This window comes from Festucalex cinctus, chromosome 8 (assembly GCF_051991245.1).
Source record: "Festucalex cinctus isolate MCC-2025b chromosome 8, RoL_Fcin_1.0, whole genome shotgun sequence".
Taxonomy (NCBI): Eukaryota; Metazoa; Chordata; class Actinopteri; order Syngnathiformes; family Syngnathidae; genus Festucalex; species Festucalex cinctus.
Window position 1 is genome coordinate 18,523,144 of NC_135418.1, and position 27,815 is coordinate 18,550,958.

The 27,815-nt window shown below is 36.4% G+C and overlaps 4 protein-coding genes across 6 annotated transcripts in view; 2 read left to right on the top strand and 2 right to left on the bottom strand.

Annotated features, from left to right (window-relative positions):
- Positions 1-240: 240 nt before the first annotated feature.
- On the bottom strand, positions 241-5,632 carry LOC144024552 (fibrinogen-like protein 1). Its single transcript, XM_077530935.1, has 6 exons — positions 5,073-5,632; positions 3,825-4,014; positions 3,443-3,520; positions 2,837-2,949; positions 2,489-2,751; positions 241-763 (listed from the first exon to the last, which is right to left on the bottom strand). The coding sequence occupies exons 1-6, from the start codon at positions 5,334-5,336 to the stop codon at positions 421-423; spliced, it is 1,251 nt and encodes a 416-aa protein (XP_077387061.1). The 5' UTR covers positions 5,337-5,632; the 3' UTR covers positions 241-420.
- A 1,627-nt stretch (positions 5,633-7,259) lies between these two features.
- LOC144024553 (ras-related protein rab7-like) lies at positions 7,260-13,402 on the top strand. The gene is made up of 6 exons (XM_077530937.1): positions 7,260-7,568; positions 9,309-9,371; positions 9,876-10,002; positions 10,099-10,317; positions 11,935-12,063; positions 12,270-13,402. The coding sequence occupies exons 2-6, from the start codon at positions 9,319-9,321 to the stop codon at positions 12,363-12,365; spliced, it is 624 nt and encodes a 207-aa protein (XP_077387063.1). The 5' UTR covers positions 7,260-7,568; positions 9,309-9,318; the 3' UTR covers positions 12,366-13,402.
- Positions 13,403-13,946: 544 nt separating this feature from the next.
- Positions 13,947-15,756, top strand: arpc4 (actin related protein 2/3 complex, subunit 4). The gene is made up of 6 exons (XM_077529294.1): positions 13,947-14,061; positions 14,530-14,648; positions 14,727-14,838; positions 14,912-15,007; positions 15,208-15,378; positions 15,457-15,756. Exons 1-6 carry the CDS (start codon positions 14,029-14,031, stop codon positions 15,460-15,462), a joined length of 537 nt encoding a protein of 178 aa, XP_077385420.1. The 5' UTR covers positions 13,947-14,028; the 3' UTR covers positions 15,463-15,756.
- An 83-nt stretch (positions 15,757-15,839) lies between these two features.
- The window catches only part of LOC144023632 (6-phosphofructo-2-kinase/fructose-2,6-bisphosphatase 4-like), a 28,435-nt gene continuing 16,459 nt past the window's right edge, over positions 15,840-27,815 (bottom strand). For 2 of the 3 annotated variants that reach the window (XM_077529293.1, XM_077529291.1), the window contains 5 exons: positions 17,699-17,803; positions 17,496-17,625; positions 17,361-17,423; positions 17,232-17,296; positions 15,840-17,162 (listed from right to left, as the gene is read on the bottom strand). In XM_077529293.1, coding sequence (XP_077385419.1) covers positions 17,094-17,162; positions 17,232-17,296; positions 17,361-17,423; positions 17,496-17,625; positions 17,699-17,803 — 432 coding nt within the window. In that variant the 3' untranslated portion in view covers positions 15,840-17,093. The remainder of the gene's footprint in view (positions 17,163-17,231; positions 17,297-17,360; positions 17,424-17,495; positions 17,626-17,698; positions 17,804-27,815) is intronic. The other variant, XM_077529292.1, reaches the window with a different exon arrangement.

A 27,815-nucleotide genomic window follows, 5' to 3' on the forward strand; every position in this document is an offset into this window, starting at 1 on the left:
AGATACTTTACATTCATTGTAGATGAGTGCAGCAAAGTGTGAGTGCAAAAAGCAAATGTGTCTGTCTTGGTGTCATTGCTGAGATGTAACAGAGTTGCAGGCAGACCACAGAGGTCTATGAGCAAGGTTGTTGAATGCTTGTCATCTCTGTGCTGCACGAATGACAAGCTGAAAGATTTGGAAGCTAATTCAAGTACCACAGTGATCTGTTTAATGTCACATTCTGGAATTTATTTATAGTCTTCAAGTTGCATTCATTTTGGTGACATGTAGTCACAGTGTTGTCAAATAGAAAAGTACAGATTTTTTTTTTTTTTTTACCTGAAGTAAAATGTGATTGCAACACGCAAATGATTGTCAATACAATTTCTAAATCTACCGTGCGTCTCCTTTAGGGTGTAACAAAATTTTTTCCCATCTTTACGAAGAACCTGCAAATTTCTGCGGCCTAATCTTCATCTCTACCCTCTTAAAGGAGTACCGTTCGCCAGTTCGCCCATCAGTCAGGATGTGCCATGTCCCCCAGTAGATACCGTTAGTCACACCGCTGTAGCGCCCCCGGTAGTAGTGCCCGTTCAGGTTGGCGGCCAGGCAGGCGTCAAACCACCAGCCTGCGCCGTAGTAGTGAGCGCAGTTTCCAGCAGCGTAGCGGTCGTGATCTCGGTCGGCGGTGCTGAAAGATCTGCCGTCGTGGTTGTAACGTTTGCTGTAGATCAATGCATTGCCGGCATCACCGGAATACTCGCGCGATGTCAGGCGGTACCTGGAGGAGGCGGGAAAGATTGTCATTTCAAGATCATGTCTGTGAATTAATAATAATAATTATTTATTATTTCATTTTAATTTAATTGTACTATTTAATTATTATTATTTTTATTATTATTTTTTGCTTTATTATTATTTAATAATTTAATTACTTATTATTAATAATTATTAATTAAGTATTAACAGTGTAGTATTCAGAGGTATTCTTTTAACAGTTTTATTATTTATGGTTGTGGCATTTGGTAACTTGGCCTTCAGTAGAGACTCACCCGACTCGAGCCACCATTTAGTATCACTTCTATCACAATTGAAAGCGCACTTTAATAGCACTCAACACATAACGTCAATATTGATGTAATAATGTGGCAAAAACATAAACATTGTAAATAAAGTTCATCATGCTCACTAGAAATGCTAATTATTAAATATACTTACTGTAATAATGTTTGCAGATTATGACGTGTTTTACTCGTCAAACTTCACGTAACAAGTTTTGCTCTGCCAACCAATCAGAGGAAAGAACAATGCTGGCATTATGCTGCATTCGAGAAAGGTGGGAAGTCGGATTTATCCCACTCGGATTGTCCCAGTTCCGACCTCAATGCATTTGAGGCAAATGTAAACAACAAAGATGGCTGATTACAATAAATTGTAGGTTGTTCTGATTAATACAGTCAGCTGAAATCACGTTGGGGTATCTAAAGTTACTTTTTTCCCGAATATACCAGTATAATGTTATGATATTTACAATTGTGTAAATTATGTTTTGACATTGTCGAGTGATGTCAGATTTTACACTCTTAAAAACAGTTGGGTCAAAATAACCCAACAGATCCTCACTTGGGTCAATTTGACCCAACATTGGGTCAGTTTGAGCCACTTTAAGGTAAAAAATTGGATCATTTTCTATAAAACAATCCAGATTGTTGGGTGCAAAAAGAAATCCATAAAGTTGGGTGAGATCTTTTATTTGGGTCAATTTGACCCAACTTTCTATTTTTTGGTTTGTTATTTCGATTACAAAAGGGTAATTTTGAATAAAACAATCCCAAAAGTTGGGTCAAAATGACCCATAGTGTGGGCTGGTCCATTTTGTATCCATAATTGGGTTAAATTTCACCCAACTGTTTTTAGAGTAAAACCGGCCAGTGAAGTCGGGGTCCAAGTTCAAAGCATGAAGTCGGAAAAGTCCGACTTCCCACCTTCCTCGAACGCAGCATTATTGTGGCCCTTCCTCGTGAGGTGAATTTGAAATCGGATTGGTTAAAATAACAGTCACATTTGAGATATAGTTTAAGTTACAAAATCACACAAAAAAAATCTGACATCTACATACTGTTAGTAATTCAGCCATGTGAAATGGTCCATAATGAACAAAATAAAATTAATATAATTTTATGGTGGAAATATTGGACTTTATTCAACTGAACTGTTTTTCTTTGATGATTTTTTTTTTCTAGTTTCCCATCCATCCATCCATCCATCCATGCATTTTTTTTAAAACCACTTACTCCTCACAAGGGTCACAGGGTGCTGGAGCCTATCCCAGCCGGCTTTGGGCAGTAGGCGTGTGTACATCCTGAACTGGTTGGCAGCCAATTGCAGTTTCAAGTTTCCCAAATCTGCTATTAGGTTAACAATATTTTACCCATTTCATGTAGCTGAGGTTACGAAAATGGATGGATGTATTTCATAAACGACTATTATGTCTGTTGTGCTTCACCTCTGTGCCTCTGCGGCCACTTTGAAGTTGTTGTATGTGGCGTGGCGCCTCTGATGGTGCCAGTCCTCCAGCTCGATACGAAGCTGGTGATGGCCGGCGGACGTGAGCGTATGCAGTGCCGCGTTGCCCAGCCAGTGTTCCCCTTGCGGATTGCCAAAGCCCTCCCGGTATTCCCGCCATGTCCTGTTGAAGTCCACTGAGCCGTCCTGCCGATTCTGGATCACCGTCCACCCGCCTCCCGTCGTCACCATGTCACATTTAGCCTGAGCCAAAACAAAGACTTTGATATTCCAAAGCGCGGTTCTAAAAGAAGCAGGGTGCAACGGGGGTGCGCTAAATGTGAAATACCTCCAGTGCTGGTCTGCGCGGGTCAGGCTGAATGGTGTAGATGCCGTTCTCTTTGATCCCCAGTCTGTAAATCTCTGCACAGTCCTGAGGATGCAACCTTTCCAAAGGGGCGACTGACAAGAGTTCAATTTCATTCCATGAATTTGTCAAACTATCACTGCATTCAACAATAGTCACGTGACTTTTTTTTTTTTTTTGTCCTTGTACTAGAAGACCTTTTGGTCAAATTAGTCTGTTTTTCTAGCAGATGTTGCTGACAACTTTATGAAATTCCTAACAAAGGAAAAACAATGATGAGGACTATAACGCTATAACTTTATAAAAAGCCCATTATTATTTTTTTTTAATAACGGTGAGTTTACATTAAAGTTTTTTTTCACTGTTTAATCATAGTCCATACACCATAAGTGTCAAGATTGAGGTTTAGTGGCGGACCCAAATGCAGGCAAGCAGGGCAAGGAGGCAGAGATGAAGGTCATGTGGCGTTCGCAGTGATACCGTATATGCTGAATACAAACTAAGTCGATCATCATAACATGGACTGATTCCTTCATACGGTTATTTGTATTTTAGTCTCATTTATAATGGGTGCTTTAAATGTGTCACCTGTAGGAGGATGATGTGTGATGCTCTTGAGGAAAAGAAGCAGGTCTTTCACCCTCTCTCTTCCCACCGTCGCACCCTCTGTCAATGACAGAGACACATATAGGTTATCATCACGCGGGTCACGAACAGAAATAGAAGCACTTTTTAAATGGAACTCGTGTCAGGAGCCGTAAAAATCGGTGTCTGTGCACATGTGGACGTTTCCGTCCTTCACCTTATGGTTAAATTCTGATACACTCACCTATGACCGACACTTACTATTGCCTCACTGAGATTCTGTTTACTTTGTGGGGGGGAGTGAGTTCACTAGCATGTGTGTTTGTTTTTCTATTTGCATGTGTTGTAAAGGGGGTGGGGGTGCTCATATGTGCGCAATGCTAACCCAGTCGTTTAGCCATGGTCCCGAGGGCCTGGCTGTGACAGTGGAGGTCACACTCTGTCAGCACGGCTGCCATTAGCGCCAGGATGGCCCCCAGTGAGTTGCCGTCCTGGCCAATCCGAGCTCCTCCCGTTTCCCGGTGAGACAGCATGCAGCGCTGCAGCTGAACCAGACGCTCCTTCACACCTCCGTCCTGCAAAGACAGTGGCCATATATTCTCTTTACGGAAAAAGTGTAGCCTACTGGATACCATTTGTTATGATTATGCAGGCAACATGTGAGGTTATTTTAGTTAATGGAAACGAATGAAAATAATAATAAAAACAAAAATTGAAAAAACTATTTCGTTGACGAAATAAAATACAAATGCTTTAAAAAACAAAAAACAAAAAAAAAACTAACTAAACTAACTATACAATTATTGTGAAAATGTCCTTCGTTTTATTATGTTTTTGGTAATTAATTTAATTATGATTGGGGATGATTTTAAATGTGATTTTAAGTATATTTATTTTGATATTAACTGGAATAAGGACGTTTGAGAGTGTGTCACACAAAAGTGACGCCATCTAGCTGCAGCCAATAGAAAAGCACTTACAGATGACGTCGCTCCGAGTCGACAATTTTGCGTGCTTGACTTTTGGCTCCCGAAATGCAACGCTCTGTAAGAAATCCGTTGCTTTTTTCTTTTTACCATGGTGTTTACTATATATTGCGCAGAAGTAATACACATTTAAAAAAAACAACTATATATATATATATATATATATATATATATATATATATATATATATATATATATATATATATATATATATATATATATATATATATATATATTTAAATAACTAAAATAATAAAAACTAACTGAACCTACCTGAAAACTAATTAAAACACGATAAAAAAAAAGAATAAAAACGAAGTAAAAACTAACTAAAAAAATTCCAAATCTATAACAACCGTGGTGCTGACATTTAAAACCTAGTGTGAGTGTTTTGTGTCACTCTCAATCTCGTCTCTTACACTTAAATCAACCGCGCTGTCCCTCATCCACTTGTCGCTCGAGCTCAACACAAAACAAACAATGAGGACTTTTCTGATGTACAACAAATTTTATCCTTCAACCACTCTTATGAATTTCGTGGGCTTTCTGTCCCATGAGACAAGACCTGCCTGGTCTATGACTCAGCATCCAAGAACTCCTTGACAATGTAAGACTTTAAAAAAAAAAAAAGTGAAGCTGTCACTCACCTGTGGCTGAACCTGTGTGAAGTCCGGCCTGTGCTCCACCTTCCAAGGGGCATCCGAGATGGCCGGACGTGAGACTCCCTTCCTGCAAGCCTGTTGACCCTCACACGCGCCGGTTCCCTTTCCAATAACAGACGGGAGGGGTGCTGCCACCAGATTGTCCCTGCAGGGAGGCTGCGTGCAGGCTGACGATGCCTGACAGGCGAGCAACGCTCCCGCACACAATGACAACAGAGCAAGCATGCCCAATGAACCAAGAGGAGTCATATGAGTCAACGCAGACGTTGCTCCTGGAGGCCGGCGGTGATGTTTGACCAACTTGGAGATGTCTGTCCTGTTCTTGATCTCTTCAAACGTCTACTCTTGTCACATTTCAGGAATTGGCTCTTCATCTAGTGTTTTGCTGGATTATCCTTTGATTTTATATCTTTCTGCTGTTGTCCCCCTAGTGTCCTGTTTGCTGCAATTGATTCTGTCACCTCTCTTTTTGTCTTCTTCAGCTGCTCAGTTCATGTCAGTCTTGGTCATCCTCTTTCTTTCTTTCTCTCTGCTTTGGCTCAGATTCCTACATACGGACTAATGCCCCCCCCCCGACACACACACACATCACACACACACTCATTTACACCCACACAGACCCCACTAATTCTGTCACTCTTTTAAACTGCTCACAGCAATTCACACACACACACACACACACACACACACACACACACACACACACACACAAGCATCCCAAAGTGTTCCTGGTTTATAGACTTTTGCATTTTCACCCAATTTCACAAGACAGTTGCGGTAGTCCATATCTGTCAGGCCCATGTTGAAAGTGGTTTATTTTCAACGCGCCCACACTAAAGGGCATGAACCATGTCTTTTAGTCATGCCTATCAATACTGGGGATGAAGAAATGCAGCAGACGCGTCACGAATGTGTCCCTCTATTAGCCTAGTCTTTTGTGACATCTTCTCACTCACCTTCTTTTGTGGCGCAGTGTGTTTACAAATGGAGTTTGGAGGTTGAGGAGGTCATAAATACGTGGTCTTGAATAGGTGAGGGAAGGCAGGAATTTCTCAAAAAAACATCCCAGTAGAGCCAGTCAGAAAGTGTTCTGCTTGCTTAGCTAACAAGATGCACAATCAACGGACAAGTGACATTCAGTTGGAGAAAAAAAATGGTGAAGATTTATTATACACATCAACAAAAAATACTCGTAGTCATTAACACATCTGCAAGAGACCCCTTATTTCCCTCTGAATATTTCAGGAACCGTTATGTACATGTTCAAGTGTAGCTTGTCATAGATGGGCCAACTCTGGACTTAGAACTCTGCAGTAGTCTTTTATGTTAAACATGGTCGAACACCATCAGTTTCATTTTCATGAAAGTCCCTCAAAAGACTAAAAATGTTTGTTATGAAAATTACCTAGTCGGCATCGTTGGAATCTTAAGCAAGGGGACACTGCCACCGAGTGGTGGGGGATGACATTTCTATTTGTTTTTCATTCAATCAGTGCAAACTATGTTAGACAGTAATTCTAACATTAAAAACAAACAAAAAAACAATGTAAAACATTTTTAAACTTGAATATATATATATATATATATATATATATATATATATATATATATATATATATATATATATATATATATATATATATATATATACCATATAAAATATCAGTAAATTATATAGATATTTAAGAATAAGGGGAAACGAAAAATAGATTTAAAAATATATTGCAGTAATTACATTCCAAACAAAGATATCACTGAGTTATTTTAAAATATACTTCTAAAAAAATTAAAGGAACAAAGTGTTCCCTTAGTGTATATGCTATGTATGTACTGCTTAAAAAAAATCAAAACAATTAAGGAAACACCTTGTCCTTTAACTTTTTTTTAGCAGTGTATTTATGCATGAATAGCAATTAACAATGGAACGCATTAATTTCTTTGTTGCTGTGTTTTTTTTAATCATTCATTCACACAAGCCTACATCTCATAGGCCACACATGGTCTTCCAGGCGGAGAGGTGAACCCACACCAACCGGCACCGAAGGCAAGTGACTGTTCCACTCCTCCACCTGGAGCACCAATGGCGGGCATTAAAATGGCAACAGGTTGCGGGGTCAGACGTCACCAGCAGTGACGTAGATGTGGGCGGGGTTTCGGACAAGGAAGTGAAAGGGGAAGCGAAGATCCAAGAGGGGAGTGAGGGCGCACATACTTAGCTCGCTGGTGGGCTAGCCTTCTGATAAAGTGCCAAATTTGCCAAGTGACACTTAGGTACTGTTTCAGTTTATGATACATTTTGTTTTTAGTTGCTAAAAATAGGTAACTGTGTCACAACAGCGACATCGAGTTAGGCAAAGATTCCGGTGCCGGCGAGCTAGCTAACGTAGCGACTTGATAGCTGTCAGCGATCGACAATAGCTAGCTGGTTAGCCAGCACATCCCAGCCGGCAAGAATACGACATCCTGTGCTGTAAACAAAAAGTAAGTGTGGTCATTTTTACGATTGTGAAATTTGGAATGAAGGGAAAGTGTGATTACTGTGCTGGGACTAAATCAAATGGGGAGCTGTTTGTCAAAAACAAGGCCTCCTGTGGGCCTCACTTCATCAAGAAAGACGGCAGGTCCAAGTCGAATATTCTTCAAGATTTTACATAGAATGTGGGGGGTATTCGGACATGAGAAAATGGGAGTCACGTCAGTGCATAAATGCTGAGCGGCGCATTTATTCGGATATGTTTCAACACGTTTTCAATCCAAATATCAAAACGTGCGTGATTCTGTCGCCAGGAAGACTATTTTTTTTTTTTTTTTTTTTTTTGTGCATGTCAGATTTATACTGGGCTCGCTGTGACTCACAAGAGTTCACGTCGACACACGCTGCTCGCTGTACTAGATGACGTGAAGTTGCACAATAATGTACCCATCTGAAAGACAACACCTGGCAACGATCATGTTTTTGGATGCACAGAAACATTTTAGTAGATGGGCTCGATTTGCAGTACAAGAAAGCTCATGCGTAGTGTTGACTTTGAGTCGATATTTTTCTGATATAGTGTTTGGACAGAAGCTGTTTTTCATTGCAGTAGCATGATTATGTGGGCTGGACGATCACATGCTGGCAGAAAATACACAATTATCGCTTTTGTGCTCATTGAAATATTTAACCCAGTTATCAGCATGACTGTCTAACATTCATCAACGGTTTGTCACCTCAGTTTTCTTAAAAGTATCAACTGGAGTCAGCTACTGCTTCTCATAAAGCTGTACATGAGTTTCTGTGACATGTAGGGAAGTGAGAAGGGAAGATTGCTGAAGGAAGTCTACATTAATGCATTATAAAAATTAATTCATTCTACTTGTACACTAACCAATCAGCTCCGAGCCTGTTCCAAGCATCGCATCCACGTCACACAGTCCCTACTTTCCCAGCTGCTCATCAACACTGGTGCTTGGCTAGCTTTTGCACTAAAGTACAAGGACTAAAGAAGAAAAAAAAACATCAGCCAACCTCTGCTTTTCAACACTCTGCTGAAGTCTCTCAAAACTTGCTGATAGCTGGCGGTTGAATATGGCAAGGTGCATGTATGAAAGCCAGAGTTCAATCCGCATATCATATTTGTGCAGCGATATATTTCCTTATAAGGATACTAACATAGACAGTATTGTTTGTTACCATCCACTAAAATCTTTATTCAGATATTTGAACTGCTTACTGGTTTCCTCTACAAAAAGCAAAGTCAATATTCTTGTATTGGACTAAAGATTAACTGCTGGTAAGGAATGTGAGGTGAATGCTGGAATGTAAATGAGAGATTAAAGATATTTCACTCCAGTGTTTATCAGTCTCTAAATGAACGGTTTACTCTGTTCTGTACGTATTTAAAAAAGGAAAAAAAAGAAGTAAAAGCACAGCTTGCCTAATGCATAACTGCAATTTCTTACACAAGTATCTCAAGATTACTCACTACTGAGATTTAACGACAGTTTGGCAGCATGAACACTTAAATAAAAAAATACTCCAACAAATCTTTCTGCATTGTTGTTTACTCCAACACAGCGCTGTGACATGAAGTAGTAGTTATAGTAAAGTGTGACTTACTTGTAGATGAGTGATCTGTTCCTCGTGGTTTGTCCATTTGCACATTTACGTTTACAAACGGTAAGCATGATTTTTCTTCAGCGAGAGCATGGCAAACCTTCTTTCTGTTTTTTTAAATATAGCTTTTGAAGAATGACCTCCAGAAAGAAAGTTCTCTTGAAAGTCATTATCCTTGGAGATTCTGGGTGAGTTGTACTTTTATTTTCTTGTTTTAGTTGTCGCGTCACATTCTTTACAGATTTATAGTAACTACAGGGGTCCTTATGACAATACTGACATATGATTTTAAGATTTCAAGGATTAATACAAATTCCATTTATATCTGATTATTTACTTAAAGTCAACCCAGAAAGTTTCTTTACAATAATACTTTCTATTCAGCCCCGCTAGTCTAAACACGGGATTCTGAGTAATTTTATGTTTGTGGAATGAGTTATGTAGAAAAATACACCTCGAGGGGAGGCCATTTTGTCACTTACTGTCAAAATGGCTGCCCCCAGACAGAGATGGCGACAAATGAGTGGGGGAAAATTTGAACGCCAACCTAAATAAAATGTGTACCCAAAGCTGAATCACCTTTACCTTTAACGACGTCATTCAGTGTTTTTTGATGTCTATCATGATGGCACATCTTGACAACAATTGAGCATCACGAGCTTTCCTGCTGTCTGTCTGTCGTGTCCCACCAGCGTTGGAAAGACGTCCCTCATGAACCAGTATGTGAACAAAAAGTTCAGTAACCAGTATAAAGCTACAATCGGCGCAGACTTTCTGACCAAGGAGGTGATGGTGGATGACCGACTTGTTACCATGCAGGTTCGTCAATGCTTACACATACAAGAGTGACATCCGATTTCATTCCTATCAACACTGTAATACGATCCTGACAAGTAACAATTTTTCACTCCTCAGATTTGGGACACTGCGGGCCAAGAGAGGTTCCAGTCGTTGGGCGTGGCATTCTACCGCGGAGCGGATTGTTGCGTGCTGGTGTTTGACGTGACGGCACCCAACACCTTCAAAACCCTGGACAGCTGGAGGGATGAGTTTCTGATCCAGGCCAGCCCCCGAGACCCCGAGAACTTCCCCTTTGTTGTGCTCGGAAACAAGATCGACTTGGAGAACCGACAGGTGGGCATTAAGGATGATGTCGCCCACCTCTTTGTTGGCCAGACTACACAGCACATATTCAAATGCACTCATTTTCAAAATTTAAAACTTTCCGGTGGAATAAATTTGAATTTATTGGAATAAACCAGGATTTTTATTTTGCTATTGTTTTGCATGCATTTCCACTAATGGCAAAATAAAAACATTTATATGTAGGCTTATCATTTACTGAATTCCCCAGTAGGCGTTAGCCAATATTATGTTTTGACGGTACGATAACCATGAGCCAAAGAAAAAAAAAAACTTTTTCATGATATTAAAATTACCGGAAAAATTACCTTTTTAAAAAAAAAAAATATATATATATATATATATATATATATGTATGTGTGTGTATATATTTATATATATATATATATATATATGTATATATATATGTATGTGTGTGTGTATATATATATATATATATATATATATATATATATATATATATATATATATATATATATATATATATATTTGGTTAAATAAAACGGTACTTTTATTCCCACTGAACACAATTTATTCCATTTTAAAACAAAGTATAGAATTTTTGATACGATTAAAATGTATACCATTTAAAAATAATATATAAATATGTGAACATTCTTCTGTTTTAATTCTTCTTAGTAAGTTACAATATTTAGAAAAGACCCGTGGTCTAATCATGTTGTCCTAAGGGCTAACTAGTACACACAGGCACTTTTTTTTTTTTTTTTTTTTTAAAGCACAATATGCATTAAACAACAGACCAAAAAAGGCATCCGCGTTTTTAGTGTCCTCATTCCTCCCTCTCTGCCTCAGAAGGGGGGGAAGAGTCCACTGGAAGTTTTTTTTACTCAACTCTGCAAGCAGCCAATCATATGTGCCCTGCTTAGAAGTCCCCTCAAAAATGAAAAAAGGTGATTATTGGTAGTATTCGTAGTTATTGAAACTGCGACTTTTTAAACCACTAAACTGTGAAGCTAATCATTAGTTAACGCCTATTCCCCAGCTTAATTTACGATGGAAATTTACTAGAAATTTGGGGGAAATTTTCCACTCCTTAACAACCCGATGGCTGCATGACTTCAGCAATCAGTGCAAGTGCGGTTGCGTTTACAAAGCGGTTGAGGAAAGGAAGACCTGCTGAATGCAAAACTCTTCATTCTGTTTAGGTTAGTTGTTGAAACATCACGTCCCGATGACAACCTTGAAATCCAACTTAATTGTAAATATTGAACTTGGGTGTCACCAGAAGAACGTAAACAAAGTGTCCTCAGCGTGGCAAAACTGCTGCCTCACAAGTTTAGCAGTAGTGGTTCTCACGCCAGCTGAGCGTATTTTGACTAGTTCTGTTCTCATGCAGATGCAGTGTGACTTGAGTGCAGTCGTCTGTTGCGATGCGCCCTGGCTGATTGTGATTGGCTGACGACCAGTCTCGTCAACTACGATAGGTTAAAGTTCCCCCTTAACCCCTTGAGAGGATAAACAATTTAGAAAATGGAAGGATGTGTGATTACACGAGGACGAAGGGGAGGGAAAAATGGTTAACATTTGACATTCAGTGCTGATTAGCCATTGTTTTCACACAGCCCTTTTCTTCACGTCAACTCACAGGTAACCACCAAAAGGGCTCAGGCGTGGTGCCAGAGTAAGAACAACATTCCCTACTTTGAGACCAGTGCCAAAGAAGCCATCAACGTCGAGCAGGCTTTCCAGACTATCGCACGCAACGCCCTCAAACAGGTGAGTGGCAGCGACATGCGTTATTTGTGACGCCCTCAGGTGTGGTTTTATTTTGACCAGACCAGAGATGGCAGAAGTCTAGTGAAAGTAGTGATTGCAATTTTAATCCGTGTAGCACTTTAAGTTGCAATTCCTGTTTGAAAAGCACATTCTAAATAAAGTTTTGTTTTGTTTTGTAATGTTTTGACCGTGTTTGTGTTGTACAGGAGACCGAGGTGGAGCCGTATAACGACTTCCCGGAACCCATCAAACTGGATCGTAATGACAGAACAAAGCCACCAGGGGGCGGCGGCTGCTGCTGAGGGACTGCCAGCAACATCTCCTCTCATTTTTCGGCGGATCGGTCACCTCACCTGCACCTCGCTCCCAGGGAAATGCCCTTCCCTGCAAGTCTTCCTCCTTCATTTCATCCTCCTCACGCAATAAGAAGCCACTCACGGATGTACCGCCCCCCCCCCCCCCCCTCTCTCTCTCTTCAATTCCAACGAATTGTGATAAACTTGGTGTCCGAAGAACACACAAGAGGAGAACAGCGCCCCCCCACTGGCACTCCGTAGTGAACCATCAACTTGTTGGACCGGACGACGGCACCAAATGTTGAGACCGACTGGGAACATAACTGGACTGGTTGATGCTTACTCGTGTGTGATGTTGGCTTAGCTCAGCATCCCAAGAAGCTCTTTCTCTTCTCTTTACATTGCCTGTTAAAAGTAATCATCTTGAACTATATGTATACATATATATAAATTACATATATATATATATTTGAATTGGCAGATGTTACATCTCAAGCCAATCTGAAACGCCTTTTGTTTTGTTTTGCACTTTCTTTGACTTTATGTGTTCTAAATGTAGAGGGATGACTGATTTTCGGCAACGTCTGCCATTAAATATGCCTTTCCTTTGAGGTTAATATATATTTCTTGTCACTTTTCCCTGTTAGAATTCCCCAATTGAACACGTTGATTGTATGGCCCCCTCCAGTATAGACTTTTAATTGCTTCTCACTTCTGCAAATAATACACTCATTGAACTACTCCTTTTACTGTTTTTTTGTGTTCATCTTTCAATGCTACCAAATGCCTAAATATGTCACCCACGTCTCTTCTCACTAAAATCTGCTTGTAGCTCAGGTCAGCCAAGTACTTCATATTTTTAATGGATTCTGTGTTACGGTGTGTAGACAAGTCAGGCTGATGGATGGATGGAAACGTCCATGTCAACAAAATATCCATCATCTGTCATGGTATTATTCTTTTTCCTTGTAGAAACAAAATCACTGCAATGCCAATAACGGTGTCAATGGAAATTTGAACGTCGAATAAACCTCTTGAATATAGCTGCACTGATACTCTATTGGTCTTTAAAAGAGTCACCTGGGGTAAGTACTTCTCATATGTATATGTACAGTGAATGTATAATATGTATTTAAGTATGTGTGTATGTATAAAGCTCTCTCTATGATTATGACTAGTTCATAATCATTAAGACAATTAGCCAATGACCACTACAGGATTAAAAAAAACAACAACAAAAAACAGTACAGTGCTGAAAACCATTAAGTCTTCCTTTTACGACGTATTCTAATCAACTTAAAACGCAATTGTAAAGTCATATTGACATTAAATACACAACGTACAATGCATTAAAAAACAACAACCCTATTTGTCATACATGAAAAACAGGAAGAACGGGCGACGTATTCTTCCATCGCTAAGCAAAGTCCGTCGTACATCGGAATGTTCGTAAGTCTCGTCACCACGCCCCTCAAGTCAGTTTCCTGTTCCTCGCCTCGGTGACTTTGACTTCCGGTTGCTTGATCAAAGAGCGGCTACTTCCGCTTTGTAGCTGCTTTTCCTGACACATCAAAATGGTGAGCTGCAGACGTTTGTTCCTCGGTGCCTTTTTTTTTTTTTTTTTTTGCTTTTCTCTCCGTGCAGTAAACGTGTCGCCTAGCTTCGACAAATGCGCCATTATCGTCAACGCGCTGGGCAAAATGTAGCTACTGCTTTCCTTCAAACATGCTACGTAGCTAGTTAGCTAACAGGCTAATTGTAGCTAGTCGGTTCTGTCGTGGAATGTGCGTATTAATTTAACATTTAATCCGAACAGAGTCGACCATTGTCCTAAACGATGACTCTTGGAACAACTATAAAGGAAAATAAGGACTGTGGCAGTCAAGTGAAATGCTAACAAGCTAAGGTTAACAGCTGCTGTTGCTGTCAGTTGAGCAGCCTCCATCGTGACTTACGAACATAAAAAATGAATGAATCAGTAATTAGAAATTAATTTACTACAAACTGATTCTACGTAATACAAGTTTGTATGTCCTAATCAATAATTAAATGCAATACTGTAGTGCTATTTTTCGTTGTGAAAGCATGGATTGATGCCATTTCTATTTATTTCAGTGAGGAGCAAGGATTTGAAATAGAAGCATTTTGCGTTAAACTGTGTGTTCCTCAGACGGCCACCTTGCGGCCCTACCTGAACGCGGTGCGAGCCACCCTGCAGGCCGCCCTGTGCCTGGAGAATTTCTCTTCTCAGGTGGTGGAGCGACACAACAAGCCCGAGGTGGAAGTCCGGTGAGTGTCGCTTTTGTTATCTTCCGAGGAAGTGCCGCGAATAACTGCATTCTCTGTCCGTTTCGCGTCCACGTGCAGGAGTAGCAAAGAGCTTCTCCTCCAACCGGTCGTCATCAGCCGCAACGACAAGGAGAAAGTCCTCATCGAGGGCTCCATCAACTCGGTCAGAGTCAGCATCGCCGTCAAGCAGGTGAGGCCGTCGTCGTCGGTGGCAACCATCTCTCATCCCGCACAATAACACGATGGCACGTCGTATCCGCCAGGCTGACGAGATCGAGAAGATCCTGTGCCACAAATTCATGCGCTTCATGATGATGAGGGCGGAGAACTTCTTCATCCTCAGGAGAAAACCTGTGGAGGTGAGCAACAGGCAACAACCAATCACAGCTCACTTTAAGAAAAAAGGTGAGCCGTGATTGGTCGTGGCTTGATCTACTGTTGATGTCAGTTTCAGGTGATAGCAAGTAGCAAAATGGATAAAAATTGGTGGATTTTGCTGCTTAATTCAGATACTACAAACACAATACCAATCAGAATGCTGTGTTGTTTGTGTGTTCAGGGCTACGACATCAGCTTCCTGATCACCAACTTCCACACGGAGCAGATGTATAAGCACAAGCTGGTGGACTTCGTCATTCACTTCATGGAGGAGATCGACAAGGAGATCAGCGAGATGAAACTGTCCGTCAACGCCAGAGCTCGCATCGTCGCGGAGGAGTTCCTCAAAAATGTCAGATGTCAACGCTTCATTTGTTACAATGATGGGGGGGGGAATGGCAAATCTAACAAGAATCTTTTTGTTTTGCAGTTCTGATACGGGAAAAAAAACATTCCCCATGGGTGTTGGTGTGAGAAGAAAGACATCAGTCAAGATGACAAATATAAATAATGTACAAAATGTACTTACTGTGCTTCTTCAAATCTATGTGGACGAGCACAGGCTGGATTTGTTTTCCCTGATGATTGAAAGTGTTTTTTTAATATATATTTTATTGTGCTATGCTTTTTGTCATGACCATGAGGCAATCAATTGGTGCGCGTTATGTTTTATTACAGAGTTCAACCTATTGAAATCATCCAAAAATAAATATACTTGCTGGTAAGAAGATTCACTGAAAAATCTCAAATTTGCATTCGTGTGACGTTCCAGCTTATTGATGACCCGTTAAGCCACAATAGAAAGACAATGGCTACCAAGCAGAGAAACTTTATTGACATTTTTACAATAGAAAAGAGCAGCAAGGAAAAGTATACTTTTTCACAACAGTTGTGTACATAAACCAATACAGAATACAATAAAACAGACATAGATTACCTTTATAATCATTTGACAAACATGTTTACAGGCACAAATCTGAAAACTGTGAAAACAAGTATTTGGAGTATGAAAGTTGGAGCAAGTGACAGTTGATTAACATTGATTTGAAACATTGAGTGCACTTGCCTCTCCAAAAGATTTTTCCCCATGGTCAGTCCAAAAGATTTTTTTTTTTTTTTTAAAAAGCCACTAAATTGTTACCTGATTTTTTGTTTCCAGACGTATCAATGACATGTCTGCATTTGGAACATTTCATAAAATAACCCACTTGGTCGAAAGGCTATTGAAAAGAAGTTACAGAGAGCCGAAAAAGCACCAGTTGACGACCACTTCTGTGAACGTTCATAATTTACACAGCTTATGAAATATTTCCTCAAATAGTGGCCGTCCCTTCCACCAGTGGTGTGCATGCTCCCTCTAGTGGCACACAAAAGAATCGCTGCCTAAAGTCCGGTTCAAAATGACTTTTGCGTGCATCACTGCTATTTATATAGTGCTTTTTTTAAGCGACTCCATATTTGTCTTTTTTTTTTTTGGCACTTGACATAAATCTTTCTAAATAACGTCCTGTCCACTATTTGCAGAAATATTGTACATGTTTGTCATGTTCAAATCACTGAATCCATGACTGGATGTTTTTTATATTACAGTGTGACAAAAACGCACAAGCCGTCCATTTGGAAAGTTCCCCCCCATGGAGTCGGAGTAGAAAACGAGATGCTCGCGTCGAACGTCTTCATGTCGTCGACTGCGAGCGTCCTCGGACAGGTCAGACAGGAAGCGCGATCGAGGGCGTCAGAAGTGCGCCGGCACGGTTTTCAGAGCGGCTTCTGTGCTACGCTGCATGCTCACATTCTGCCAGAGCCACAGTTTTTGACAGCAACAGGGAAATAAAACAGATGGGAAAGTATTTATTATGTCGCAAATTTACAAGACAATACAAAAAATGGAAATGGCATTAACACTGATCATCATGGAGAAACGTCGTCAGGCTACATTCACAATGAGAACATTTAACATGATTGATGAGGTCATGTGCATTATTTATGAGGTTCCTTGTGTGTTGGCTTCATAGGACACATTAAGTGGAAGACAGACACTGGAGGTAGATGTTTGTAAAGCATCTATCAAGGCATGACAGGAAAGGACGGAGGCGTGCGTGTGGACAGCGAAGAGTTCTCCTGGTTGAGATGAGTCTGGGTACAAAAATAGTGGTGAGAGGAGGGGGTTCACTCCTGATTGGTTGTGGCCGTTCGCTTACATACCTCCGGTCGCTCTCGGTGTGTGTTGACGGCATCCACGCCTAAATAGATAGACTCCACTTTGCATCCTGAGGAAACAAACACTCATCATCATGTTCCGTTTTCTGCATAATGAGGAGGAAGACGACTTACCGTACGCCAACGGGGTCAATTTCAACACTGTGTGCAAGGGGCACTTCAGATAAGGCAACTCAACTGTGAAATGAGATACAAACACATTTCAATTATGTAGCTTGAAAAAAATAAAATGAAGTCAATGTGTGTTACCTGCCGTCTTGTCAAGGAAGTAAGCGAGGAGGCATCGCATGACGGCCTGGTGACAAATGACCAAAACGTTCTCTTGCCTCTCCAGCTCCATGATGACGGGCTCCAGACGCTGCACCAGGTCTTCGTACGACTGAGAGAACACGCCCTTAAGAACTATACTTTTTTTTTTTTTTTTTTAATAAATGAGCAGGTGCACTGCTGACCTCTCCTTTGGGGTAGCGGTAGCGGTATTTGTCCTGGTCTCTTAGTGCGAACTCCAGAGGGTAATGCTCTTGGATCTCTTCATACATCATTTCCTCGCACACGCCCTGCCACACGAGACGAGAAGAAACGACAAGTTAAGCAGCGGCGTAGCCAGAAATTCTTCATTGGAGTGGGGCTCAAGCTGAGTTTATAATAAATAAATACAATACATGCCTTACTATACATGGTCGTTTAAAAAAAAAACAAAAAAACGGCTTACTATACATGGTCATTTAAAAAAAAAAAAGCCTTACTATACATGGTCGCTTAAAAAAAACACACACACACACACACACGTCACTATACATGGTCGTTTAAATAAAAAACAAAAAAAACACCTTACTATACATCCATCCATCCATTTTCTTGACCGCTTATTCCTCACAAGGGTCGCGGGGGCTGCTGGCGCCTATCTCAGCTGGCTCTGGGCAGTAGGCGGGCGACACCCTGGACTGGTTGCCAGCCAATCGCAAGGCACACAGAGACGAACAACCATCCACACTCACACGCGCACCTAGGGACAATTCGGAGGGCCCAATTAACCTGCCATGCATGTCTTTGGAATGTGGGAGGAGACCGGAGTACCCGGAGAAGACCCACGCGGGCACGGGGAGAACATGCAAACTCCACCCAGGAGGGTCCGAGCCTGGACTCGAACCGGAGACCTCAGAACTGGGAAGCGGACGTGCTAACCACTCGACTACCGTGCCGCCCCCTTACTATACATGGTCATTTAAAAAAATAAAAAAAAATAATGCCTTGCTATACATGGTCGTTTAAAAAACAAAAAAAAAAAAAACGCCTTGCTATACATGGTTGTTTAAAAAAAAAAAAAAAAAACGGCTTACTATACATGGTCACTTAGAAAAAAAAATGCCTTACTATACATGGTCATTAAAAAAAACAAAAAAAAACGCCGTGCTATACATGGTCGTTTAAAAAAAAACAGAAAAAAAAACACCTTACTATACATGGTCATTTAAAAAAAAAAAAATGCCTTGCTATACATGGTCGTTTAATAAAAACAACAAAAAAAAAAACGCCTTGCCATGGTCGTTTAAAAAAATTAAAAAAACCGCCTTACTATACATGGTCATTTAAAAAAAAAAGAAAAAGAAAAACCTTACTATACATGGTCGTTTGAAAAAAAAAAACGCCGTGCTATACATGGTCGTTTAAAAAAAAAATGCATTACTATACATGTTCATTTAAAAAAAAAAAAAAAAAAACGCCTTACTATACATGGTCACTTAAAAAAGAATGCCTTGCTATACATGGTCGTTTAAAAAAAAAAAAAACGCCTTGCTATACATGGTCGTTTAAAAAAAAAAAAAAACGCCTTGCTATACATGGTCGTTAAAAAAAAAAAAAAAAACGGCGTGCTATACATGGTCGTTTAAAAATAAAAAATAAAACGCCTTGCTATACATGGTCGTTTAAAAAAAAAATGCCTTGCTATACATGGTCGTTTAAAAAAAAAAAAAAAACGCCTTGCTATACATGGTCGTTTAAAAAAAAAAAAAGAACGCCTTGCCATACATGGTCGTTTAAAAAAAAAAAAAAACGCCGTGCTATACATGGTCGTTTAAAAAAAAAAATGCCTTGCTATACATGGTCGTTAAAAAAAAAATGCCTTACTATACATGTTCATTTAAAAAACAAACAAACAAAAAACGCCTTACTATACATGGTCACTTAAAAAAAAATGCCTTACTATACATGGTCGTTTAAATAAATAAAAAACAAAAACAAAAAACGCCTTGCTATACATGGTCGTTTAAAAAAAAAATGCCTTGCTATACATGGTCGTTTAAAAAAAAATAAAAAAAAATAAAAACGCCTTACTATACATGGTCGTTTAAAAAAAAAAAAACGCCTTACTATACATGGTCACTTAAAAAAAAAAAATGCCTTGCTATACATGGTCGTTTAAAAAACAAAAAAAAAAAAAACGCCTTGCTATACATGGTTGTTTAAAAAAAAAAAAAAAAACGGCTTACTATACATGGTCACTTAGAAAAAAAAATGCCTTACTATACATGGTCATTAAAAAAAACAAAAAAAAACGCCGTGCTATACATGGTCGTTTAAAAAAAAACAGAAAAAAAAACACCTTACTATACATGGTCATTTAAAAAAAAAAAAATGCCTTGCTATACATGGTCGTTTAATAAAAACAACAAAAAAAAAAACGCCTTGCCATGGTCGTTTAAAAAAATTAAAAAAACCGCCTTACTATACATGGTCATTTAAAAAAAAAAGAAAAAGAAAAACCTTACTATACATGGTCGTTTGAAAAAAAAAAACGCCGTGCTATACATGGTCGTTTAAAAAAAAAATGCATTACTATACATGTTCATTTAAAAAAAAAAAAAAAAAAACGCCTTACTATACATGGTCACTTAAAAAAGAATGCCTTGCTATACATGGTCGTTTAAAAAAAAAAAAAACGCCTTGCTATACATGGTCGTTTAAAAAAAAAAAAAAACGCCTTGCTATACATGGTCGTTAAAAAAAAAAAAAAAAAAACGGCGTGCTATACATGGTCGTTTAAAAATAAAAAATAAAACGCCTTGCTATACATGGTCGTTTAAAAAAAAAATGCCTTGCTATACATGGTCGTTTAAAAAAAAAAAAAAAACGCCTTGCTATACATGGTCGTTTAAAAAAAAAAAAGAACGCCTTGCCATACATGGTCGTTTAAAAAAAAAAAAAAACGCCGTGCTATACATGGTCGTTTAAAAAAAAAAATGCCTTGCTATACATGGTCGTTAAAAAAAAAATGCCTTACTATACATGTTCATTTAAAAAACAAACAAACAAAAAACGCCTTACTATACATGGTCACTTAAAAAAAAATGCCTTACTATACATGGTCGTTTAAATAAATAAAAAACAAAAACAAAAAACGCCTTGCTATACATGGTCGTTTAAAAAAAAAATGCCTTGCTATACATGGTCGTTTAAAAAAAAATAAAAAAAAATAAAAACGCCTTACTATACATGGTCGTTTAAAAAAAAAAAAACGCCTTACTATACATGGTCACTTAAAAAAAAAAAATGCCTTGCTATACATGGTCATTTAAAAAAGAAAATAAATAAATAAAAAATAAAACCTTACTATACATGGTCGTTTAAAAAAACAACAAAAAAAAAAGCCTGACTATACATGGTCGCTTAAAAAAAAAACAAAAAAAAAAAACGCCTTGCTATACATGGTCGTTTAAAGAAAAAAAAAATGCCTTACTATACATGGTCGATAAAAAAAATAAAAAAAAAACACGTTACTATACATGGTCGTTTAAAAAAACAAAAAAAAAACAAAAAAAAAAGCCTTGCTATACATGGTCGTTTAAAAAAAAAAATGCCTTGCTATACATGGTCGTTTAAAAAAAAACGCCGTGCTATACATGGTCGTTTTAAAAAAAAAAAGAACGCCTTGCTATACATGGTCGTTTAAAAAAAACAAAAAACCGCCGTGCTATACATGGTCGTTTAAAAAAAAAAGAGCCTTACTATACATGGTCGTTTAAAAAATAATAATAATAATAAAAAAGCCTTGCTATACATGGTCGTTTAAAAAAAAAAAATGCCTTGCTATACATGGTCGTTAAAAAAAAAAATGCCTTACTATACATGTTCATTTAAAAAACAAACAAACAAAAAACGCCTTACTATACATGGTCACTTAAAAAAAAATGCCTTACTATACATGGTCATTTTTAAAAAAATGCCTTACTATACATGTTCATTAAAAACAAAAAACAAAAAAAACGCCTTACTCTACATGGTCATTAAAAAAACGAAAAACAAAAAAAGCCTTACTATACATGGTCGTTTAAAAAAACAAAAACAAAAAATGCCTTGCTATACATGGTCGTTTAAAAAAAAAAAAAGCCTTGCTATACATCGTCGTTTAAAAAAAAAAAAAAAACGCCTTGCTATACATGGTCGTTCAAAAAAAAAAAAAATGCCTTGCTATACATGGTCGTTTAAAAAAAAAAAAAAAAAACGCCTTACTATACATGGTCGTTTAAAAAAAAAAAGCCTTACTATACATGGTCGTTTAAAAAAAAAAAAAAAAAAAAGCCTTGCTATACATGGTCGTTTAAAAAAAAAAAAAAAAAAGCCTTGCTATACATGGTCGTTTCAAAAAAAAAAATGCCGTGCTATACATGGTCGTTTAAAAAAAAAATGCCTTGCTATACATGGTCGTTTAAAAAAAAACGCCGTGCTATACATGGTCGTTTAAAAAAAAAAAAAGAACGCCTTGATATACATGGTCGTTTAAAAAAAAAAAAAAAATGCCGTGCTATACATGGTCGTTTAAAAAAAAAAGAGCCTTACTATACATGGTCGTTTAAAAAATAATAATAATAATAAAAAAAGCCTTGCTATACATGGTCGTTTAAAAAAAAAAAATGCCTTGCTATACATGGTCGTTAAAAAAAAAATGCCTTACTATACATGTTCATTTAAAAAACAAACAAACAAAAAACGCCTTACTATACATGGTCACTTAAAAAAAAAAGCCTTACTATACATGGTCATTTAAAAAAAAATGCCTTACTATACATGTTCATTAAAAACAAAAAACAAAAAAAACGCCTTACTCTACATGGTCATTAAAAAAACGAAAAACAAAAAAAGCCTTACTATACATGGTCGTTTAAAAAAACCAAAACAAAAAATGCCTTGCTATACATGGTCGTTTAAAAAAAAAAATGCCTTGCTATACATGGTCGTTTAAAAAAAAACAAAAAACGCCTTGCTATACATGGTCGTTTAAAAAAAAAAAAAAGCCTTGCTATACATCGTCGTTTAAAAAAAACAAAAAAAAACGCCTTGCTATACATGGTCGTTTAAAAAAAAACAAAAAACGCCTTGCTATACATGGTCGTTTAAAAAAAAAAAAGCCTTGCTATACATCGTCGTTTAAAAAAAAAAAAAAAACGCCTTGCTATACATGGTCGTTCAAAAAAAAAAAAAATGCCTTGCTATACATGGTCGTTTAAAAAAAACAAAAAAAAACGCCTTACTATACATGGTCGTTTAAAAAAAAAAAGCCTTACTATACATGGTCGTTTAAAAAAAAAAAAAAAAAAAAGCCTTGCTATACATGGTCGTTTAAAAAAAAAAAAAAAAAAGCCTTGCTATACATGGTCGTTTCAAAAAAAAAATGCCGTGCTATACATGGTCGTTTAAAAAAAAAATGCCTTGCTATACATGGTCGTTTAAAAAAAAACGCCGTGCTATACATGGTCGTTTAAAAAAAAAAAAAGAACGCCTTGATATACATGGTCGTTTAAAAAAAAAAAAAAATGCCGTGCTATACATGGTCGTTTAAAAAAAAAAGAGCCTTACTATACATGGTCGTTTAAAAAATAATAATAATAATAAAAAAAGCCTTGCTATACATGGTCGTTTAAAAAAAAAAAATGCCTTGCTATACATGGTCGTTAAAAAAAAAATGCCTTACTATACATGTTCATTTAAAAAACAAACAAACAAAAAACGCCTTACTATACATGGTCACTTAAAAAAAAAAGCCTTACTATACATGGTCATTTAAAAAAAAATGCCTTACTATACATGTTCATTAAAAACAAAAAACAAAAAAAACGCCTTACTCTACATGGTCATTAAAAAAACGAAAAACAAAAAAAGCCTTACTATACATGGTCGTTTAAAAAAACAAAAACAAAAAATGCCTTGCTATACATGGTCGTTTAAAAAAAAAAATGCCTTGCTATACATGGTCGTTTAAAAAAAAACAAAAAACGCCTTGCTATACATGGTCGTTTAAAAAAAAAAAAAGCCTTGCTATACATCGTCGTTTAAAAAAAAAAAAAAAAAAAACGCCTTGCTATACATGGTCGTTCAAAAAAAAAAAAATGCCTTGCTATACATGGTCGTTTAAAAAAAAAAAAAAAAACGCCTTACTATACATGGTCGTTTAAAAAAAAAAAGCCTTACTATACATGGTCGTTTAAAAAAAAAAAAAAAAAAAGCCTTGCTATACATGGTCGTTTAAAAAAAAAAAATGCCTTGCTATACATGGTCGTTTAAAAAAAAAATGCCTTGCTATACATGGTCGTTTATAAAAAAAAATAAAATAAAAAATAAAAGCCTTGCTATACATGGTCGTTGAAAAAAAAAAAGCCTTACTATACATGGTCGTTTAAAAAAAAAAATGCCTTACTATACATGGTCGTTTAAATTAAAAAAAAACAAAAAAAAAAACGCCTTGCTATACATGGTCGTTTAAAAAAAAAAAAACGTCGTGCTATACATGGTCGTTTAAAAAAAAAAGAGCCTTACTATACATGGTCGTTTAAAAGAAAATAATAATAAAAAAAGCCTTGCTATACATGGTCGTTAAAAAAAAAATGCCTTACTATACATGTTCATTTAAAAAACAAACAAACAAAAAACGCCTTACTATACATGGTCACTTAAAAAAAATGCCTTACTATACATGGTCATTTAAAAAAAAATAATGCCTTGCTATACATGGTCGTTTAAAAAAAAAAAAACGCCTTACTATACATGGTCGTTTAAAAAAAAAAAGCCTTACTATACATGGTCGTTTAAAAAAAAAAAATGCCGTGCTATACATGGTCGTTTAAAAAAAAAGAGCCTTACTATACATGGTCGTTTAAAAAATAATAATAAAAAAGCCTTGCTATACATGGTCGTTTAAAAAAAAAAATGCCTTGCTATACATGGTCGTTAAAAAAAAAATGCCTTACTATACATGTTCATTTAAAAAACAAACAAACAAAAAACGCCTTACTATACATGGTCACTTAAAAAAAATGCCTTACTATACATGGTCATTTTTTAAAAAAATGCCTTACTATACATGTTCATTAAAAACAAAAAACAAAAAAAACGCCTTACTCGACATGGTCATTAAAAAAACAAAAAACAAAAAAAGCCTTACTATACATGGTCGTTTATAAAAAAAAAAAAAAAAAAAAAAAAAAAAACGCCTTGCTATACATGGTCGTTTAAAAAAAAAAAAAGCCTTGCTATACATGGTCGTTTAAAAAAAAAACACAAAAAAAACGCCGTGCTATACATGGTCGTTTAAAAAAAAAAAAAAAAACGCCTTGCTATACATGGTCGTTCAAAAAAAAAAAATGCCTTGCTATACATGGTCGTTTAAAAAAAAAACACAAAAAAAACGCCGTGCTATACATGGTCGTTTAAAAAAAAAAAAAAACGCCTTGCTATACATGGTCGTTCAAAAAAAAAAAACGCCTTGCTATACATGGTCGTTCAAAAAAAAAAAATGCCTTGCTATACATGGTCGTTTAAAAAAAAAAAGCCTTACTATACATGGTCGTTTAAAAAAACAAAAACAAAAAATGCCTTGCTATACATGGTCGTTTAAAAAAAAAAATGCCTTGCTATACATGGTCGTTTAAAAAAAAAAAAAAAAAGCCTTGCTATACATGGTCGTTTAAAAAAAAACAAAAAAAAAACGCCTTGCTATACATGGTCGTTCAAAAAAAAAAAATGCCTTGCTATACATGGTCGTTTAAAAAAATAAATAAAAAAAAGCCTTGCTATACATGGTCGTTAAAAAAAAAAATAAAAAAAAGCCTTGCTATACATGGTCGTTTCAAAAAAAAAAATGCCGTGCTATACATGGTCGTTTAAAAAAAAAATGCCTTGCTATACATGGTCGTTTAAAAATAAAAATAAAACGCCGTGCTATACATGGTCGTTTAAAAAAAAAAGAGCCTTACTATACATGGTCGTTTAAAAAAAAATAATAATAATAAAAAAAGCCTTGCTATACATGGTCGTTTAAAAAAAAAAAATGCCTTGCTATACATGGTCGTTAAAAAAAAAAATGCCTTACTATACATGGTCGTTTAAAAAAAAACGCCGTGCTATACATGGTCGTTTAAAAAAAAAAAAGAACGCCTTGCTATACATGGTCGTTTAAAAAAAAAAAAAAAACGGCGTGCTATACATGGTCGTTTAAAAAAAAAAGAGCCTTACTATACATGGTCGTTTAAAAAATAATAATAATAATAAAAAAAGCCTTGCTATACATGGTCGTTTAAAAAAAAAAAATGCCTTGCTATACATGGTCGTTAAAAAAAAAAATGCCTTACTATACATGTTCATTTAAAAAACAAACAAACAAAAAACGCCTTACTATACATGGTCACTTAAAAAAAAATGCCTTACTATACATGGTCATTTTAAAAAAAATGCCTTACTATACATGTTCATTAAAAACAAAAAACAAAAAAAACGCCTTACTCTACATGGTCATTAAAAAAACGAAAAACAAAAAAAGCCTTACTATACATGGTCGTTTAAAAAAACAAAAACAAAAAATGCCTTGCTATACATGGTCGTTTAAAAAAAAAATGCCTTGCTATACATGGTCGTTTAAAAAAAAACAAAAAACGCCTTGCTATACATGGTCGTTTAAAAAAAAAAAAGCCTTGCTATACATCGTCGTTTAAAAAAAAAAAAAAAACGCCTTGCTATACATGGTCGTTCAAAAAAAAAAAAAATGCCTTGCTATACATGGTCGTTTAAAAAAAAAAAAAAAAACGCCTTACTATACATGGTCGTTTAAAAAAAAAAAGCCTTACTATACATGGTCGTTTAAAAAAAAAAAAAAAAAAAAGCCTTGCTATACATGGTCGTTTAAAAAAAAAAAAAAAAAAAGCCTTGCTATACATGGTCGTTTCAAAAAAAAAAATGCCGTGCTATACATGGTCGTTTAAAAAAAAAATGCCTTGCTATACATGGTCGTTTAAAAAAAAACGCCGTGCTATACATGGTCGTTTAAAAAAAAAAAAAGAACGCCTTGATATACATGGTCGTTTAAAAAAAAAAAAAAAGAGCCTTACTATACATGGTCGTTTAAAAAATAATAATAATAATAAAAAAAGCCTTGCTATACATGGTCGTTTAAAAAAAAAAAATGCCTTGCTATACATGGTCGTTAAAAAAAAAATGCCTTACTATACATGTTCATTTAAAAAACAAACAAACAAAAAACGCCTTACTATACATGGTCACTTAAAAAAAAAAGCCTTACTATACATGGTCATTTAAAAAAAAATGCCTTACTATACATGTTCATTAAAAACAAAAAACAAAAAAAACGCCTTACTCGACATGGTCATTAAAAAAACAAAAAACAAAAAAAGCCTTACTATACATGGTCGTTTATAAAAAAAAAAAAAAAAAAAAAAAAAAACGCCTTGCTATACATGGTCGTTTAAAAAAAAAAAAAGCCTTGCTATACATGGTCGTTTAAAAAAAAAACACAAAAAAAACGCCGTGCTATACATGGTCGTTTAAAAAAAAAAAAAAAAACGCCTTGCTATACATGGTCGTTCAAAAAAAAAAAATGCCTTGCTATACATGGTCGTTTAAAAAAAAAACACAAAAAAAACGCCGTGCTATACATGGTCGTTTAAAAAAAAAAAAAAACGCCTTGCTATACATGGTCGTTCAAAAAAAAAAAACGCCTTGCTATACATGGTCGTTCAAAAAAAAAAAATGCCTTGCTATACATGGTCGTTTAAAAAAAAAAAGCCTTACTATACATGGTCGTTTAAAAAAACAAAAACAAAAAATGCCTTGCTATACATGGTCGTTTAAAAAAAAAAATGCCTTGCTATACATGGTCGTTTAAAAAAAAAAAAAAAAAGCCTTGCTATACATGGTCGTTTAAAAAAAAACAAAAAAAAAACGCCTTGCTATACATGGTCGTTCAAAAAAAAAAAATGCCTTGCTATACATGGTCGTTTAAAAAAATAAATAAAAAAAAGCCTTGCTATACATGGTCGTTAAAAAAAAAAATAAAAAAAAGCCTTGCTATACATGGTCGTTTCAAAAAAAAAAATGCCGTGCTATACATGGTCGTTTAAAAAAAAAATGCCTTGCTATACATGGTCGTTTAAAAATAAAAATAAAACGCCGTGCTATACATGGTCGTTTAAAAAAAAAAGAGCCTTACTATACATGGTCGTTTAAAAAAAAATAATAATAATAAAAAAAGCCTTGCTATACATGGTCGTTTAAAAAAAAAAA